This window comes from Solanum tuberosum, unplaced genomic scaffold (assembly GCF_000226075.1).
Source record: "Solanum tuberosum cultivar DM 1-3 516 R44 unplaced genomic scaffold, SolTub_3.0 scf00527, whole genome shotgun sequence".
NCBI classification, from domain to species: domain Eukaryota; kingdom Viridiplantae; phylum Streptophyta; class Magnoliopsida; order Solanales; family Solanaceae; genus Solanum; species Solanum tuberosum.
Genome location: NW_006239447.1, coordinates 99,111 through 115,176, shown reverse-complemented (window position 1 = coordinate 115,176; position 16,066 = coordinate 99,111). Strand labels below are relative to the sequence as shown.

Below are 16,066 nucleotides of genomic sequence, written 5' to 3'. Positions count from 1 at the left end.
AAAGATTTGATGTCAATGTTAGTCATGGTAAGTGCAAGCGAGCTAAGCGATTGATTTTGGAAAAACTTGAAGGAAGCTTTACAGATGATTATAATAGACTTGAGGCTTATGCAAATGAGCTAAGGTCTAGTAATCCAGGAAGTGATGTGATTATAAATATATCGAAGGATGCACTTGCCAATGGAAAACGAAGATTCTTGAGGATGTTCATTTGCTTTCACACACTTAAAATGGGTTTTAAGGATGGGTTAAGACCCTTTATTGGCATAGATGGAACCTTTTTAAAAGGGAAAGCCAAGGGCCAATTGTTAACTGTTGTTGGTCAAGATTGTCAGTCCCATAGTTACCTTATTGCTTGGGTAGTTGTTGACAAAGAAATAAAAAATTCATGGAACTGGTTTTTAGGCCATCTTAAAAGGTCATTAGATCTCAAGGAGGTGGGTAAAGGAATAACCTTCATTTCAGACATGCAGAAGGTAACATATCTGAATTATTTTTTTCCAGCTAATTCTTTTTTACATTAACTTTTAAGTTCATTTCTAAAGCTTCAATCGCTGTCCAGTTCTTTCATTTTACTTCTATCCAAAACTTAAAATTGAAGAATTGTCCAATTCTTAAATTAAAATTCTGGTCAGAAGTAAAATGAAAGCACTAGACAGGTCTTTCATTCCAGTTCTGGACATTACTAAAATGAAAAATTAGAAACTCATTCTTTTTGTTACTTCAAGCAATGAAAGATGTGTTTCCTGAATCACATCACAGATTTTGTGCGAAACATGTTGAAGCAAACTGGTGCAAAACATGGAGGTCAGAGGAACTGCAGAAGGTATTTTGGTGGTGTTCATGGACCACATATGAGGAAGATTTCAAAGACAAACTCAATATGATTGGTTCTTTAGATAAAACAGCAGCTGAAGATTTACTGAAATATCCTCCCAATGCGTGGTGTAGAGCCTATTTTGACACCGTGTGCAAGAACTATGAAGTGGTGAACAATTTCACAGAATCGGTGAATAAATGGATTCTAGAAGCTAGAGGCAAACCAATCATCAAAATGCTTGAAGAAATAAGAACTAAAGTCATGAACCAATTGAGAAAAAAAGAGGATGAAGTGAGATTTTGGGCTACTGAGTTTAGCCCAAAGAGTATGCAATTGTTCAATGAGTACATGAAAATTGCTCAAAAATGTAAGGTTAATTTCAATGGTGATTATGGATATGAGATCACAGAAGGTTGTGATAGGCATACTGTAAATATGATTTTGAAGAGATGCACATGTAGACAATGGGATCTAAATGGAATTCCATGCCCACATGCAATTTCTGCAATGTTGTACAACAAGCTGGACCCTTTGAGTGAAATGAGTTGGTGGTATAGCAAAGAGGCATTCCTGCTTACCTATAGGCACAAATTGCAACCTGTTAGAAGTGAAATTTTTTGGAAGGTGGATCCACATCAAGCAATGGAACCACCTGACCTAGTAAAGATGGTCGGCAGACCCAAAACTAAATGAGTCAGAAAAAAAAGACGAGGCAATTAAGAGGCAAGGCGAGTGGGCAAGTTCAAGAAAGGGAAGAGTTATGACATGTAACAATTGCGGAGAGCCAAACCACAACAGTAAAGGATGTAAAAAGGTAAAATATCTTCAATGCTAATAGCAACTTACTTTTTTCCTGAAGTTTGATTTCTAACTTGTATTTTTTACTTACAATAGCTTGTCAATACAAAGCCAATGAAAAGAGCCAGGAAATTAATTGATGAACCTGAAGAGATAAACCTAACAGCACCCCAATCAACCCAAGCAAGCCAAGTTGTGAACTTCATGTCTACACCAACATTGATGCATCATGCACCACAGTTTTCAGGTCTAAGACCAAGCATTCCAAGTAAGACGCCAGATTTTGAGTTAAAGACCAAGCATTCCAAGTACCAAGTAAGACGCCAGATTTTGAGTTATCTGAAACTTCAAAGCAAAGATCAAGCAAGCCAGATGCTACTACATTGCAACATACCGTTCATCCAGATTTGACAATCAACTTCCCAAATCATGATCCAGATCCTACTATAAGGCCAATGGTAGTGTCAGAAAATGCAATATTCCGAGCCAGGCAAGAGGGACCAATTCTTTCTGGGACAAGGATTATTAATTTTGTTGGTGATCACAATGGAGTGAGTGTTGTTGGGTTCTGAATGGTGATTAGGGTGTCATGCGGAAGCTTATAATTTGCAAATCATATGGTTGATAAATCAGATGACAAAAACTTATACTAAAAATCAAAATAGTATTATATCAAAACTAATATAAAGAAAAACATTGAAACTTTAGAGAGAATAAATCTCCCCATAAACAAAAGTCTCTAAACGACTACATTGTGGATGTTATTGTTTGTGTTAGAAGAAACAAACTTATATTTATAGAGTCCTAAAACTTTTCCTACTAGAAAAGGAGTCCTAAAAGGAGAGAATAAACCAAATATAAAATAATATTATATTTTCCTTTCAAGAAAAGTAAAAACATTTATGGTAATGTTTTGTCTTTTCTTTAAGGAAAAATAAATCTTAAATTATGGTGAGAAAATCAGGGCAAAACCCTAACAAGTGTTCCTTCAAATCTTCCCTACTCACCAACCAACCTCACATGTAAGGGAAAAACTGCTATAACTTAAGGTCAATTGGAGATGCAAAATAGGCAAAAAATTAAGAAACTGAAGCCAAGAAAAGGACAAAAGTGATCTATTGGGTTGAAAAATATTTTTGTTATGTTTCATGGGTTTTAATTACTAATTATGACAATACTTTTTAGTTAATGTCTTTTCAGTTTACTCTTTTTTGTGGTGAACATTGAACATGAATGTCACATTATGCCACTTTATATTAGTTATGATGTAATTGTCCTGTTGTTGCTGAAAATAGTGGTTAAATTGTGAAATGTTAACGCGCTGAAATGGTGTTTAATCTGCAACTACATTTTGTGTGTGTGTGTTTGTATTTGTGCAGAGCTCTATTATGCTGAAGTAGCTATTCTAATTGTCTTGTATTGGCTAGATAATTTATATGAATGTAGTATTTTGACGTTGGAACATATAAGTTGTGAGCCTTTAGATTTAGAAGTCTATTTTTGTGATCCTTTAGATTTAGAAGTCTATTTTTGTGATCCTTTAGATTTAGAAGTCTATTTTTGTGATCCTTTAGATTTAGAAGTCTATTTTTGTGATCCTTTAGATTTAGAAGTCTATTTTTGTGATCCTTTAGATTTAGAAGTCTATTTTTGTGATCCTTTAGATTTAGAAGTCTATTTTTGTGATCCTTTAGATTTAGAAGTCTATTTTTGTGATCCTTTAGATTTAGAAGTCTATTTTTGTGATCCTTTAGATTTAGAAGTCTATTTTTGTGATCCTTTAGATTTAGAAGTCTATTTTTGTGATCCTTTAGATTTAGAAGTCTATTTTTGTGATCCTTTAGATTTAGAAGTCTATTTTTGTGATCCTTTAGATTTAGAAGTCTATTTTTGTGATCCTTTAGATTTAGAAGTCTATTTTTGTGATCCTTTAGATTTAGAAGTCTATTTTTGTGATCCTTTAGATTTAGAAGTCTATTTTGAACTCTAAATTCTAATTGTCTCGCTGTTTGCATGTCTTTTATTGCTTTCATGGCCGTGACAGCCTCTACACTCTTATCAGGCTACAAGTTATGCAAAAGGATCATATGGTGATGAACTGGGAATACCTGCAGCCTTTAACTCCAAAATTGATATGTGACTTATAATTAGACGTTACGATTCTCGGAGTGCAATAAGCTTTCTTGTAATAGCTAGTAAAATTTTCCATAATCACATTATCATGTATTGTACATTGGACACAAGACACATCTTGCTAGTAATGCTGAAGTTGAACATTCAATATGAATAAATTACACTAATTTTTTTGTGAACTATCATACACAAATCGGTATTTCTTTTGTATTTTCATGCACAAAGATATGTCATATTTACATAAACAATACCAAGCTAACTTGCATAAGCATAATAAGAAGCTAATGGAAGAAGCAAAATGCATAGCCAGATGAAACTCAATACCTCAGAAAACAGAAACAAAAATCAACACCAAACTACTGGAGTTAGAGACAAAAAAAGACCAACTAATGTACAAAACAAGGAACATGATATGATGCTAATTCTCTATCTTGAGAAGGGAATTGAGTGAGGTGATGTTAAACCTCTGTGCAAGACCTTGGATGACAAGGACGACAATATCACGGAGGTGCCGAGTCTGTACCAGCAAATCCACTTCACTCTCACTGTCCACCACAATTCTTAACTGCATCAAAATTCAAACTTCTCACTCTCGCTTACTCGGTAACTAAAGATGTAAAACTAAAACGACAGACAAGAAACCTTTGGGTCTGCGCCAGCTTTCCTTGACAGTGATTCTTCGGTCACTCTGAGGTCTAATAAACCTCTTCACTCTCTTCTTCACGACCTTCTTGTTAAGCAGAGGCACGACCATTGTTGTTGTTCTACCTTACCTTTGGAACTAGGGTTTCTGCTAAGCCGCAAACTCCTTCGGTTGGGTCGAATATAATACTAAATAGAAAGTAATTTTTTTATTATAATAAATGTATATACACATGGAGCCACGTAGGCGCCACATAGGCTTATAAAAATGGTGTCATGATAAGTTAACTGTACAAGGGCAAATATGTGCCCAAAGTAGGATGGTAGGGGCAAATATATCAAAAAAGTATAACGAAGGGTAAATATGACCCTTTTCTAAGGGTACAAGGGCAAATATGACCCTTTTCCGTAGTTCAAGTGAGAAACTCACAAAAAAAAGTGATATGACAGATATAGTTTTGACCCTTATCTCTTAATTTTTCAAATTATACATATGGAGTGTCATTTGACACTATTTTCAACACACAAAAAAAGTGTACACCATACACAATTAGATACTAATTAAGGTGTGTTGTGATAAATTGGTGATGATGTTTAACCAGAATTGCATTGAAACCTTACGTCTTTGATTGTCTTTTATTTTCTTATATAAGTACTTTATATATGTTATAAAATATGATAAAACAATTGACAAATATTAGTTTGAGAACTTGTGGTCCTAAGTTTTATTTTGTCTTTGTCTAAATATCAAAGAGACAAGTGTGAGATGGACAGATATTCTAGTTTTAAATAGCTAGAACTGAACCAAACGGATATATAAAAATATTTATGTATTCAACCCCAATTAGATACGTGTTAATCGGTTAAGAAAAATATTTGAATTTTAAATCGTAAATGACAAAATATTATATAAGCTATACATAACATTATCTTGTATTTATATAAAAGATAATTTTCATAAATATCAAAATCATATCATAATAATTTTATCAGTTAGATATGACGGCGATACATTTAACTTAAATTTCGTTTAAAATAGTACCTAGTATATAGACCTAAAAATGCAAATTTGTGCCGAGTATTAAGGGCCTAAACAGTCGCTTATCAAAGTAAAAATTTAGTTTAAATAGGGAAAAGAGTGATGCATTAAAACACAATATCAGCTACTCCCCTGTCTTGCCTTCTTCACTGATTTCAGGTTCGTCACCTTCGCTTATTCTCCTGAATTTCTGAATCTTTTTCCTCTTATTTTTCTTGTTTCTAATTCTGTGTTTCAATTGAATCATTAATCTTACGGTTATGGATTTGGGAAATCTGTTTTGCATTCCAGGTGTTTGATGAAATGCTTCAATGAATTTCTGACTCTTGTTTTCCTCTTTTATTTTTATTTTCTGTTGTTGGTTTCAGAAGAAAAGTAGTATCTTTACTGTTACATAGTTTCCAAATGGCGAATGTTTGTCCAATTCCAACCGATTCATACAAGGTGGGCTTTATAGGAGCTGGAAAAATGGCTGAAAGCATAGCTAGAGGTGTGGTTAAGTCTGGGATATTGCCTGCTTCTCGTATTCGAACAGCCCACTCTGGATCGGCTCGACGTACTGCTTTTGAGTCTATTGGGGTTACTGTATTTGATAATAATTCTCAGGTAAGCTTATACATTTTCATCTTAAATGCCACTCTAATTTACTTTTAATGTACACTCAGTGGGATGTTTTTGCTTTTTGGTGATCATAATTTTCTACTTTATCAATCTCTCTTATTCCTGTATGTATGGAAGTTTCTTAGTTTGTTTTGGTTGTACCCATGAAACTACTGTAAAGAAAATCGGGTGACATTTGTAGAGAATCATACTATTGGTAAGGTTCTCTATCTTTTGGTATATCGGTTGCATACAACAACAACAACAACAACATACCCACTAACTCTCGTATCGGTTGCATACGAGAGTTAATAAGAAAAAAAGGCTTATTTCGATATACGCCTTTTTTCTGAAGTGCCGGACAATCTTGATTTGATCATATATTTTTTAATTCCCGAATTGATTTGATCATATGTTCAGACAGCAAAATTGGTTTAATTTAATAAGTGGTTCAAGTTATTGATGTTTTCAAGCTCTTCTTGTAGGTTATTAATAGGACAACAAAGTTATTAATTTTGATGAGTTAGAATATGGGTAAAAGAAACATTTATTGCTAGGACTAACTGACTTATTTATGGCTTGGAGTAATGCAAGACAAGTGCCCTTGAATACGTCAGGACAGACATTTTCTTAGACAAAATAATACAAAGCAGAGTTCTTAGATTCTGATTGACCTTAAATTTTGTTCAAGCAAAGAGACACTGACCTTTTAAGACCTGCGTTAACAAATACTTAGTGATTGCTATGGCAGTAACACCTCGTGGTCATCTCATAGTAGGAATATCACTATTTATACTCTTCTCTTTTTTGTACTCTTATGGACAAATGCATGATGTGTTTTTGTTTTTCTTTTCCTAGGGATTTTTCTTACATTAAAACACTAAATGGAGTGTGCATTCTCATTTTCTCCAAAAACTGAAGTATCTTTTCTTTGTTTTTTTGTTCTTTTTGGTACAACTACAAATCTGAGATCTAGTGACTGACTCTAGTTGTCTCACTTTATATCTCTTATAACCTTTGATTGATTCCTTGGAAATTCTTATTTCACACGTTTCTTCTTTTTTGTCAGAGCAGGTGGTTGAAGATAGTGATGTGATTATATTCTCTGTGAAGCCTCAAGTGGGTATGGTTCAAATCTTTTCCTTTCTCTCTTTTTGTTTCCAAAAAAAGGATCTCTCTTATGTTTTCCCTTTCAACACTTGCAAGAGAATTTTAAATCCATTTTTCTGCAAAAGTTTTGTTTCGATAGTCGTAAAGTTTCTATTTTGAGGAAAATTACAGCTAAATAAGTGAATGATAATATTTCCTCAATTAGATGCCATAACTAAGCAACAGTAAGATGAAGTTGTAAACAACCTATTATAAAAAGGGATAATTTGATTGGCTGCATAAAAAAATAATGTTTGCATAAGTAATGCAACATTTGACTCTACATAGAGGATGAAATGGGAAAGATCTCTTGAGATGATTTGACAATGTCTTAAAACATCACAATGCACCAATCTTTAGATGCAACATTGGTGGTGTCAATAGGAGTAATTGTGAGATACAGAGAACCTCTAGTTTTAGGGTCCTTGATCATTTTAGGTAAGTACTAAGTACTATTCTTTCTCTTTTCCATTTATTAAAATAGAATTGCACTTATCAAAAAAAGGAAATGAATAGAAGTCTACATAGAGGATTCATATCGCCAACCTTACTATTTTGATATTGACTTGTAATTATTTTAGTGATTGACATACTTATGCTTGGCTTTCTCTTGTGGAAATTTTTAGGCTAAAGACACTGCAATTGTCAGATTTTTTGCTTTTTCATATTTATTGGATGCTTTGAAAATTGGTGGTGATTCTGCTGTTCTACTCATTTTTTTAATGCAGTTAAAAATGTGGTGTCACAGTTGAAGCCAATCCTTTCAGAGAAGCAGCTTTTGGTGTCAGTTGCTGCTGGTGTTAAGTTAAAGGATTTGCAGGTTTGTGTGAAAATGGTGTAAGAGATCCACGTAATATTCCTCAACAAGCAAAAACACAGAAACAAACTTTTTAATGTAGATGCAATAGTTTCAGGAGCTGGCTTTGACTCATAATTGTGACTTGATTACCAAATCATTTGTTCAATTTACGGGCAGTTTAATCTAAAACCATGGAAGTGACAAGTATTGTTTTCTTAAATCAAGAAAATCACAAAACTTGTTGAGAATCACACAAATCACCGTAAAATAACAAGTAGGAAGCTTAAATAATGGCAATACTCTAAACTAAACTAACTAGGACTATTAAGCATTCTTTTCTCAATTTAGGGCTTCTTAGGAGTATCTCAACCAAAAAACTATTGAAAGAAATAATAGTTCTAAATATACTGATGAGTAAATACTTAATCCGGGTATTTAAGAAAATGACCCTTAAAGTCTAACTTAACCACAAAAGTTAGTTTATTACATAGGATTATCCAGACCGGTCAAGGAGACAGCAACCACTTTCTCAACCAATGCGGGAAAATATAACACCCCACCTATGCCTAGTTAACTGGAGCGTGAATAACCTAGCATAAGGATTCAATAGTGTAAACCAATAATAGAAATGACCAGGTTCACATACCATGTGAAGAAAATGGACCTTGACTCTAACCCAACCCCGCAAGCTAGTTCATGATGTGAGGATTGCCAAAGACCATTTAAAGAGACGACATTCCATTTTTTATTTTTTTGAAAGGTAAGAGACAACATTCCATTTTCTCAACCAATTTAGGACAATCTAACTGGGCACCTGTGGTTTTTGCTAATCTTGAGTCATCTAAGTGTCCATACCTATGTAGATCCATTTGACACGGCTAGATCAAGGCAAATTAAGGGTCGTGTAACTTACGAAAATAATGATAGAACTACCAGAATAAGACTTCTGGATTAAATAGAGAATAATTAAAATTAGTGTAAAAAAATCATTCTGTTCCCTCTGTCCTGTATCATGAGCATTCAGAATCTTTACTCTGTGATTTATTTTACGTTATTGCATGCTTGATATATGTGTGGTGTTGTCTCTTTCTGTTTAGTCACTTCCGCTTTCTTTTTGAGTGACATGCCTCGGAAAAAATATTCTGCTTTCTTACAGCACTAATAAAACCTTGGAGGCGTGCATAGTCTTTTGTTTTGTGAAGCAACATAGGACAAGTCACTATAGTGTCATTTGGGTACCACGGTGTGCTTTTGTGGTTTGCAATATACATGATTATCAATCACCTAAAGCATACATAGTTGAAAGATGAATCATTTCTCTTTTCTTGAACTTATGATTTCCTTCTTTTGAGCTAATTGCTGCCTTGCAACCTAACATCCCACTTTTTCCAAATCAATGGAATATTCTTCTTGTGATTCCTAAAGATACCGAGCTTATTTGACATTGGGAAATTTGAAATCGGCTCAGTAAAGAACTTTTATTTGCTTAATCATAATTTCTAGAAACAAAATTGAAATCAACAACTTAATTTATTGACAATCAGCTCACATGCCTAAGCTCGCCATGCCTCTTAGGAGTTGTTTGGTAGGATGTATTAATTAAAATAGTCCTTGGATTAAAATTAAATCCACCCAATACAATGTTTGGTTGCACAATTCAACTCAAACATACCTAATACATGGATAACTTAATACACCATATGTGGTCTTATCTAATACCAAGGATACCTAGGGATTACTAATACCATGTTTAGTAAGCCTTGGATAAGGCAACAAAATGATTGAAATGCCCCTCAATTTCTTTATACACTCTTCAGAATTGGTAAATAAACCCACAATGTTCTTCTTTTGGCGCCTTTCCTTTTTCTTTGGCGGGCTTTTTTCTTCTCTGGCGATGGAGAAGGTGTAGCGCGTAGGGTTAATACTGAACAACATCTTCACTATTAGCCAGCTCCAACTATTTGCTTTTCTAACAAGGTTTGAACTTTTTTCTTTTCTTTTGTTCTTGTTCCCAAAATGGTTCTAAATAGGTGTATTGAGAGATGTGCTTGAAAATTAAATTAGTATTTTGTGGGTTGAAAACTTTTATGTTTAAAATTTATGGATTTCTGCTCATTTTATGTGTATTGATTTTGTTTATGTCATAATACTATATATAAATGGAAGAACATGAAAATATGTCATAATATTATATATAAAATAAAAAAATCAAATTATAATTCAAGGGTATAAGTGGAAATAAGCTTCTTGTAGAGTTTTAAATCACACACAAAATTAGGTGAGAAATAATGAACCAAACACTTGATAAAAAATAATCCCTGCATTACTAATCCCTGCATTGCTAATCCCTGCATTATCAATCTTTCTACCAAATGACCCCTTAATGTCTACTGATGCTTACCTTTATATTTACTCTGAGTAGAGCGTAAACTGAAACAAGATGCACGCAAGCATGCATATCTTGTCTGTTACTGATTCACTTTTCTAATTTTTTATTATCCATTTTGCTGAAGCATATTCTATTTTTCTCCCTTCTCAAGGAATGGGCAGGTCAAGGACGATTTATTAGGGTGATGCCAAACACTCCCTCTGCTGTTGGTGAAGCCGCCACTGGTAAATGATAAATAAATACTGATATTTGAAGCTTGTTACAGTTTTACTTGATTTGTTCCGTCAAATATAATATTCCTGGGTGAAGCCCTCTCCCTATACCTAGAAGCTCTAGTTTATCTAAGGACCGACTTCGGGCATAGATATAACAAATGCTTGTTGAGTTGTTGTTTATGTGACATTGATTTGGCTATGGGTAAGAATCCTATGGAGGTGAATAAGTCTCCCATTGCAGATACATGCATTTTTTTGGTAGAATCTGCACTAGCACACACCCATGTCATGCATACCCCATTCTACACGGAATGATTTTTGTAACATGATTTGTTGTTGAGAAATTGTTTGGAGCCTTGAAGATTAGTAAACAATTGAGATGTAAGAAAACTGAATTCAGATGCAATAATCTATTCTTACAATATCCATATCCAGATTTTGGGTCAAATTCTGTTCCATAAGTATTGAAGTAATTTTGTCTTCTTTGGAAGTGGTAAATAAAAGAGGCCTCCTGATTTTATCATTGTTAGAGGTATTTCAAGACGGGATTGACAAAATTTAAACAATTATATATTCCATGAAATTTTACCTGCGTTCTTCCAGATCCTACTTCAAACTGCATAAAAAAATTGAGTTGTCAGAATAAGGTATTATGGTACATGAACACTTTCACATGTTGAACTCACCATCTTACCTAGTATGACCTAGTTGACTTAAGCTTATAAATGAAGACACAATGCTTTAGTGGATTATTATGCTTCAGCTGATTGGAGTCGAGAAAAAGGATAGTTGGAGTGTGCTAATCAGGTCTGCTATGGAGAAGATATTACCTCCAAGTCACTTAGCTCTTTTTTTATTCAAATATCTTGAAAATGATAAGGTTTAATTTATACGTACTATGACTATAAGACGAGATGTCTAAAAATTGTCTCTTATTTTGGATGTACTCTCGTGTTTTTATTATGTGTAACACAATTTCACGCGGATAACTAAGCGCCAGTGTGTGTACACCTGTACTTCTATGTGGATGTTTGTTGTATTCTTTTGTGTATTAGTGTGTACATGTATAGGTATGCTAGTGTAAATTTGGTGTTAATTTACACTAGTAGTAGGCAACCTTTCTTTCTTGCCTTTCTTCCAGCTTTTTCCAGATAAAGGTCTAATAGAGTTGCGCTTTCTTAGTACATTGCCTTTCATTACCAATCTGTCGTTTTACAGCACGAAGTTACCTGATGTTCGCTACTACTAATATCTGTTTATATATGCTTATTATACAATGCATTTATAGCATACACTGAGCATCTATAAGAGCACATGTATCCCTGTGAATTGCATTGTGTTTGTGCTTTCTGTAAATGGAAACTTGTGTATGAATGTGACATGAATTGCACACAGCTGTAGTACTGACTACTGAGGAAATTTTAAATATTTGTGACATTTACATTAGTAGTAGGCAACCTTTCTTTCTCGCCTTTCTTCCAGCTTTTTCCAGATAAAGGTCTAATAGAGTTGCGCTTTCTTAGTACATTGCCTTTCATTACCAATCTGTCGTTTTACAGCACGAAGTTACCTGATGTTCGCTACTACTAATATCTGTTTATATATGCTTATTATACAATGCATTTATAGCATACACTGAGCATCTATAAGAGCACATGTATCCCTGTGAATTGCATTGTGTTTGTGCTTTCTGTAAATGGAAACTTGTGTATGAATGTGACATGAATTGCACACAGCTGTAGTACTGACTACTGAGGAAATTTTAAATATTTGTGACATGAATTCTCTCGTGGTCAATCTTTTACCTTGAAATTTTCTCTGGTGTAAGTTACCGAGACACTAGCAATTTTAATTTTTCTGGTTGATTCTAATATAACTGTCTGAATTGTTATCAGTTATTGCTATTTATGTGTCCTAATTAAGTGTCTTCATATAGTCATCACTTTGGGGGAAAAGGCAACAACAGAAGATGGAGAATTAATTTCCCAGTTATTTGGAGCTATTGGTAAGGTGTGGAAAGCTGATGAGAAGCTGTTTGATGCAGTTACAGGTTTAAGGCATGTTCCTTCTTTAATGTTTCTAAAACTACACTTATTATCACTTAATTTGATGCCAATTTCTGCGCCTGTGACTAGCTGTTTGTTGAGCCCGCTTGGGGATCTCAGTTCTTGAACTGCTTTTGCAAGACAAGCAGCGCTCATGCAAAGTTGGAATCCAGTACCATTGTTAACAACATCTTTTCTTTCTCCTTGAAATGTCAGTGGTAGTGGACCAGCCTATGTTTTTCTAGCAATAGAGGCATTGGCTGATGGAGGGGTGGCAGCTGGTTTACCGAGGGAGCTTGCACTTGGACTAGCCTCTCAAACCGTAAGTTGACAGTTATCCACCAATTTATTCATACTCCATCGTGCTATATATTAGTATGGTTATGTTGTTTGAAATAGTGAAATTGTTCTTTTGCTCTCGCTGATTCAGCCTGAGATCCTTTTCGATGTCAAGGTTCATTTGTTCTATAAGAGGCAAGGTGGTTGTTCGCGAAGACTGGGTTTATTTACCATCATCTGTATTTCTTAGGCTATAATATTATATGTTCTTTAACTTACCCTGCATCCTCTTAGCTATACAAGTGCAGTTATTTTTTTAAGAAATGTACTAACTTGTATCATCTTTCTACTTGCAAGTTACATCAATTAAGGTCCTTTTCAATGCCTCACAAAGCAATTGTTTATATCGTGGCTTATTTTAGTTAACTGGCATAATTGTGATCATCTTTTGAGTGTCTTCTCCTTTGTTATTGACAAGGACAAGTCATCTTTTCACGCTTCTTACATTGAACTTTTCTTGTTCTCCGTGTAAGATTCACTCGAGCTAAAATTTATATGACTTGCACATTAGTGATGCCTGTGTTAAGAGACTTCCTTTTCCTTTTTTTCTTCAAGAGAGTAACATGCATGTCCCTCAAACATACTGCTGGTCGAATGACCAAATGATTCTCTGTTGCAGGTGCTAGGAGCAGCATCAATGGTCTCCGGTATGGGCAAGCATCCTGGTCAACTTAAAGATGATGTTGCATCACCTGGGGGTACAACCATTGCTGGAATTCACGAGTTGGAAAAGTCTGGATTTCGCGGTATCTTGATGAATGCAGTTGTTGCTGCAGCTAAACGAAGTAAAGAGCTTTCTTAGAATTAATCTAATTATCTCTTAGGGTCATGGAGAACCAGACGGAAGCTACTATATATGTCTAGCAGAGTTTTCAAGTGCAAAATTATAAAGTGAAAGGTGCAGAGCTTTTTGACCAAAATAAAGCACTGTATCTGTTAAACTTTTTGGACCAACATGCCCACATTTTAGCAAAGAGGCTGTGGCACAATCATCATTATAAATAAACATTATTTATAGTTATTAGCAGACAATATATTGTGCTAGCATGTTATACCTAGTCAAGAAGCTTGTTATAAATGAACATCAATTATTTATAATTATTTCAGAGCAGAAGAAAACTTGAGGAAAGCTTCATATTCATCCCTTTTAAATATGCTTATGATATAGAGAATGATCAGTAGATCTCTGTTCCATTCTTTGGTTGGCTGGCCAGGATGCTTTGGTATATCGGGTCGATCGCAGCGGTCAAGTGTGCTGGACAACACGACATTCTTCTTTCAATAGTACCTGGAGAAAGTAATAGTTTGGCTTGAACACGTCTTAACATACTCTCCTCTAGCACCATTCAGTCATTTATCTGAAAAAAGCTTTTTGTTGTACTTAAAACTTTTCGAACTAGGAAGAGAAGCCCGTTCACAACTGTATTCATCTCTTACTTTCCCAATGAAAAGCCAGATTGAACTTTTACTAGAGAGTAAAAATCCAAAGCTTGACTTTAACTGGAAGAGCAGAGCATTAAGTGCCTACTTGATGAGATTATAGCCGCAAAAGACATTATTTTAGATGATTTGGCCAACTATCAATTGTTGTTTTTTTTTGTATGAATTATCATCATCTACTAAATTAGGTGTTTTAATACATAGATGGTGATAATTTTGATAGGAAAATAAAACACTAGTGAAAGTTCAAACAGAAAAAAGAAACAATTAATAGTTAGGATGTGAAATTTATATATAATTCAGATATGTTTTCGACTCTTTATCTCTTAAAAAAAAAAGGATAACACGAAACCTTAACCTATTTTAATTTCTCCAGTAACAGCACACCATACATAATAACAAGAATAAAGACAAAAACAAACACAATATTTCCTCAGAATGGCATGGAAGTGACAAGAAGAGAAAAAGGTGATTATATATTCACTTTATTATTATCAAAATGCATGTAGAGAATATTACATAATTTAAGCTTGTAGCTAGCCATGAGAACGTACGGCTGTTTTATTTTTATAATATATATATAATTAAACTCCATTAATCAAGAGAACATGAAATGGAGTAATTAACTACTAGTAATCATAATTTTTGCCATAGGATCATGAATTGGAACATAAGCAGGAATTAATATTGTATTATCATCATTATGATTATTAATATTGTATCATCATCCTGATTATCATCATTATGATCATCATGAGTTGGGCTGGATGCTGGAGTTAATACTGTATCATCATCCTGATCATCATGAGTTGGGCTGGATGCTGGAGTTAATACTGTATCATCATCCTGATTATCATCGTCATAATCATCATGGATAACATCGTCATGATCATCATCATGATTATCATCGTCATGATCATCATGAGTTGAGATGGAAACAGAAGTTAATACCGAACCATCATCATGATCATCAACATCATTTTTTTGAGGGATTGATGGGGCAGGAGCCAAAGAATCTTCTAATATTGTAACATCAATTGGAGGAATTTTTTATAAAAGCAAGCGACGCCCTTCTAAAAACTCAACTGAGTTTGATACAAAAATGATCAAACTTAGTAAATATATCATATTGAATATCATCCACTTGGTTGAAGACATATTGTTTCTATACTTAATTAAATAAAGACAAGTTTGCTTATGTTTATGTTAATTATTTTTTCTTAGTTTATAATTTGTTAATATAAGATATCAATAATGGTACCTTAGGAAAATTAGGTACACATTCATCAATGCGAAGAAAAAAAAAAGAGAAAAGAAAAAAACATATCAAATAACTTTTGGCTATAAAAAGTACTTGTAATTTGTGGTAAGTTTTAGTTATCTAGGTTCTAAATAATATGTGAACTTTAGTTTAAACATAGGATGAAATCCTCCAATTAATGGAAGCCAAATAATATTACAAACGTTTAATTAAACTAGTGACACCTCTTTGTCAGAAAATTATATTGCATATAGAGGTTAAATTTTAATTTAATAAATATATATAAGTATTGATACCTAAAATTATAATCTTTGAAATAATTTTGTCAGCAAATCAAACTAATAGTGTTATTCTAGGCAAAGGTGAGAGCTATGCTATATAGAGAGCTCTCCTTAAT

At 33.8% G+C, this 16,066-nt stretch overlaps 2 protein-coding genes across 2 annotated transcripts; both read left to right on the top strand.

The window, feature by feature from the left end:
* The first annotated feature begins 730 nt into the window (after positions 1–730).
* Positions 731–2,190, top strand: LOC107058486 (uncharacterized). Its single transcript, XM_015304260.1, has 3 exons — positions 731–1,480; positions 1,715–1,886; positions 2,024–2,190. Exons 1-3 carry the CDS (start codon positions 731–733, stop codon positions 2,188–2,190), a joined length of 1,089 nt encoding a protein of 362 aa, XP_015159746.1.
* A 3,356-nt stretch (positions 2,191–5,546) lies between these two features.
* Positions 5,547–14,162, top strand: LOC102593772 (pyrroline-5-carboxylate reductase). The gene is made up of 8 exons (XM_006364987.2): positions 5,547–5,591; positions 5,801–6,038; positions 7,107–7,155; positions 7,910–8,001; positions 10,521–10,593; positions 12,521–12,641; positions 12,846–12,951; positions 13,588–14,162. The coding sequence occupies exons 2-8, from the start codon at positions 5,838–5,840 to the stop codon at positions 13,768–13,770; spliced, it is 825 nt and encodes a 274-aa protein (XP_006365049.1). The 5' UTR covers positions 5,547–5,591; positions 5,801–5,837; the 3' UTR covers positions 13,771–14,162.
* Positions 14,163–16,066: the final 1,904 nt, after the last annotated feature.

Bases quoted from the DNA above. Each gene is read 5' to 3' on its own strand.
- LOC107058486 (XM_015304260.1), top strand. From the start codon at position 731: ATGAAAGATGTGTTTCCTGAATCACATCACAGATTTTGTGCGAAACAT. The intron at 1,481-1,714 runs GTAAAGATGGTC...TACTTACAATAG, and splicing joins CAATGGAACCACCTGACCTA to CTTGTCAATACAAAGCCAAT. The intron at 1,887-2,023 runs GTAAGACGCCAG...CCGTTCATCCAG, and splicing joins TCTAAGACCAAGCATTCCAA to ATTTGACAATCAACTTCCCA.
- LOC102593772 (XM_006364987.2), top strand. From the start codon at position 5,838: ATGGCGAATGTTTGTCCAATTCCAACCGATTCATACAAGGTGGGCTTT. The intron at 8,002-10,520 runs GTTTGTGTGAAA...TCCCTTCTCAAG, and splicing joins TTAAGTTAAAGGATTTGCAG to GAATGGGCAGGTCAAGGACG. The intron at 12,642-12,845 runs GCATGTTCCTTC...TTGAAATGTCAG, and splicing joins GATGCAGTTACAGGTTTAAG to TGGTAGTGGACCAGCCTATG.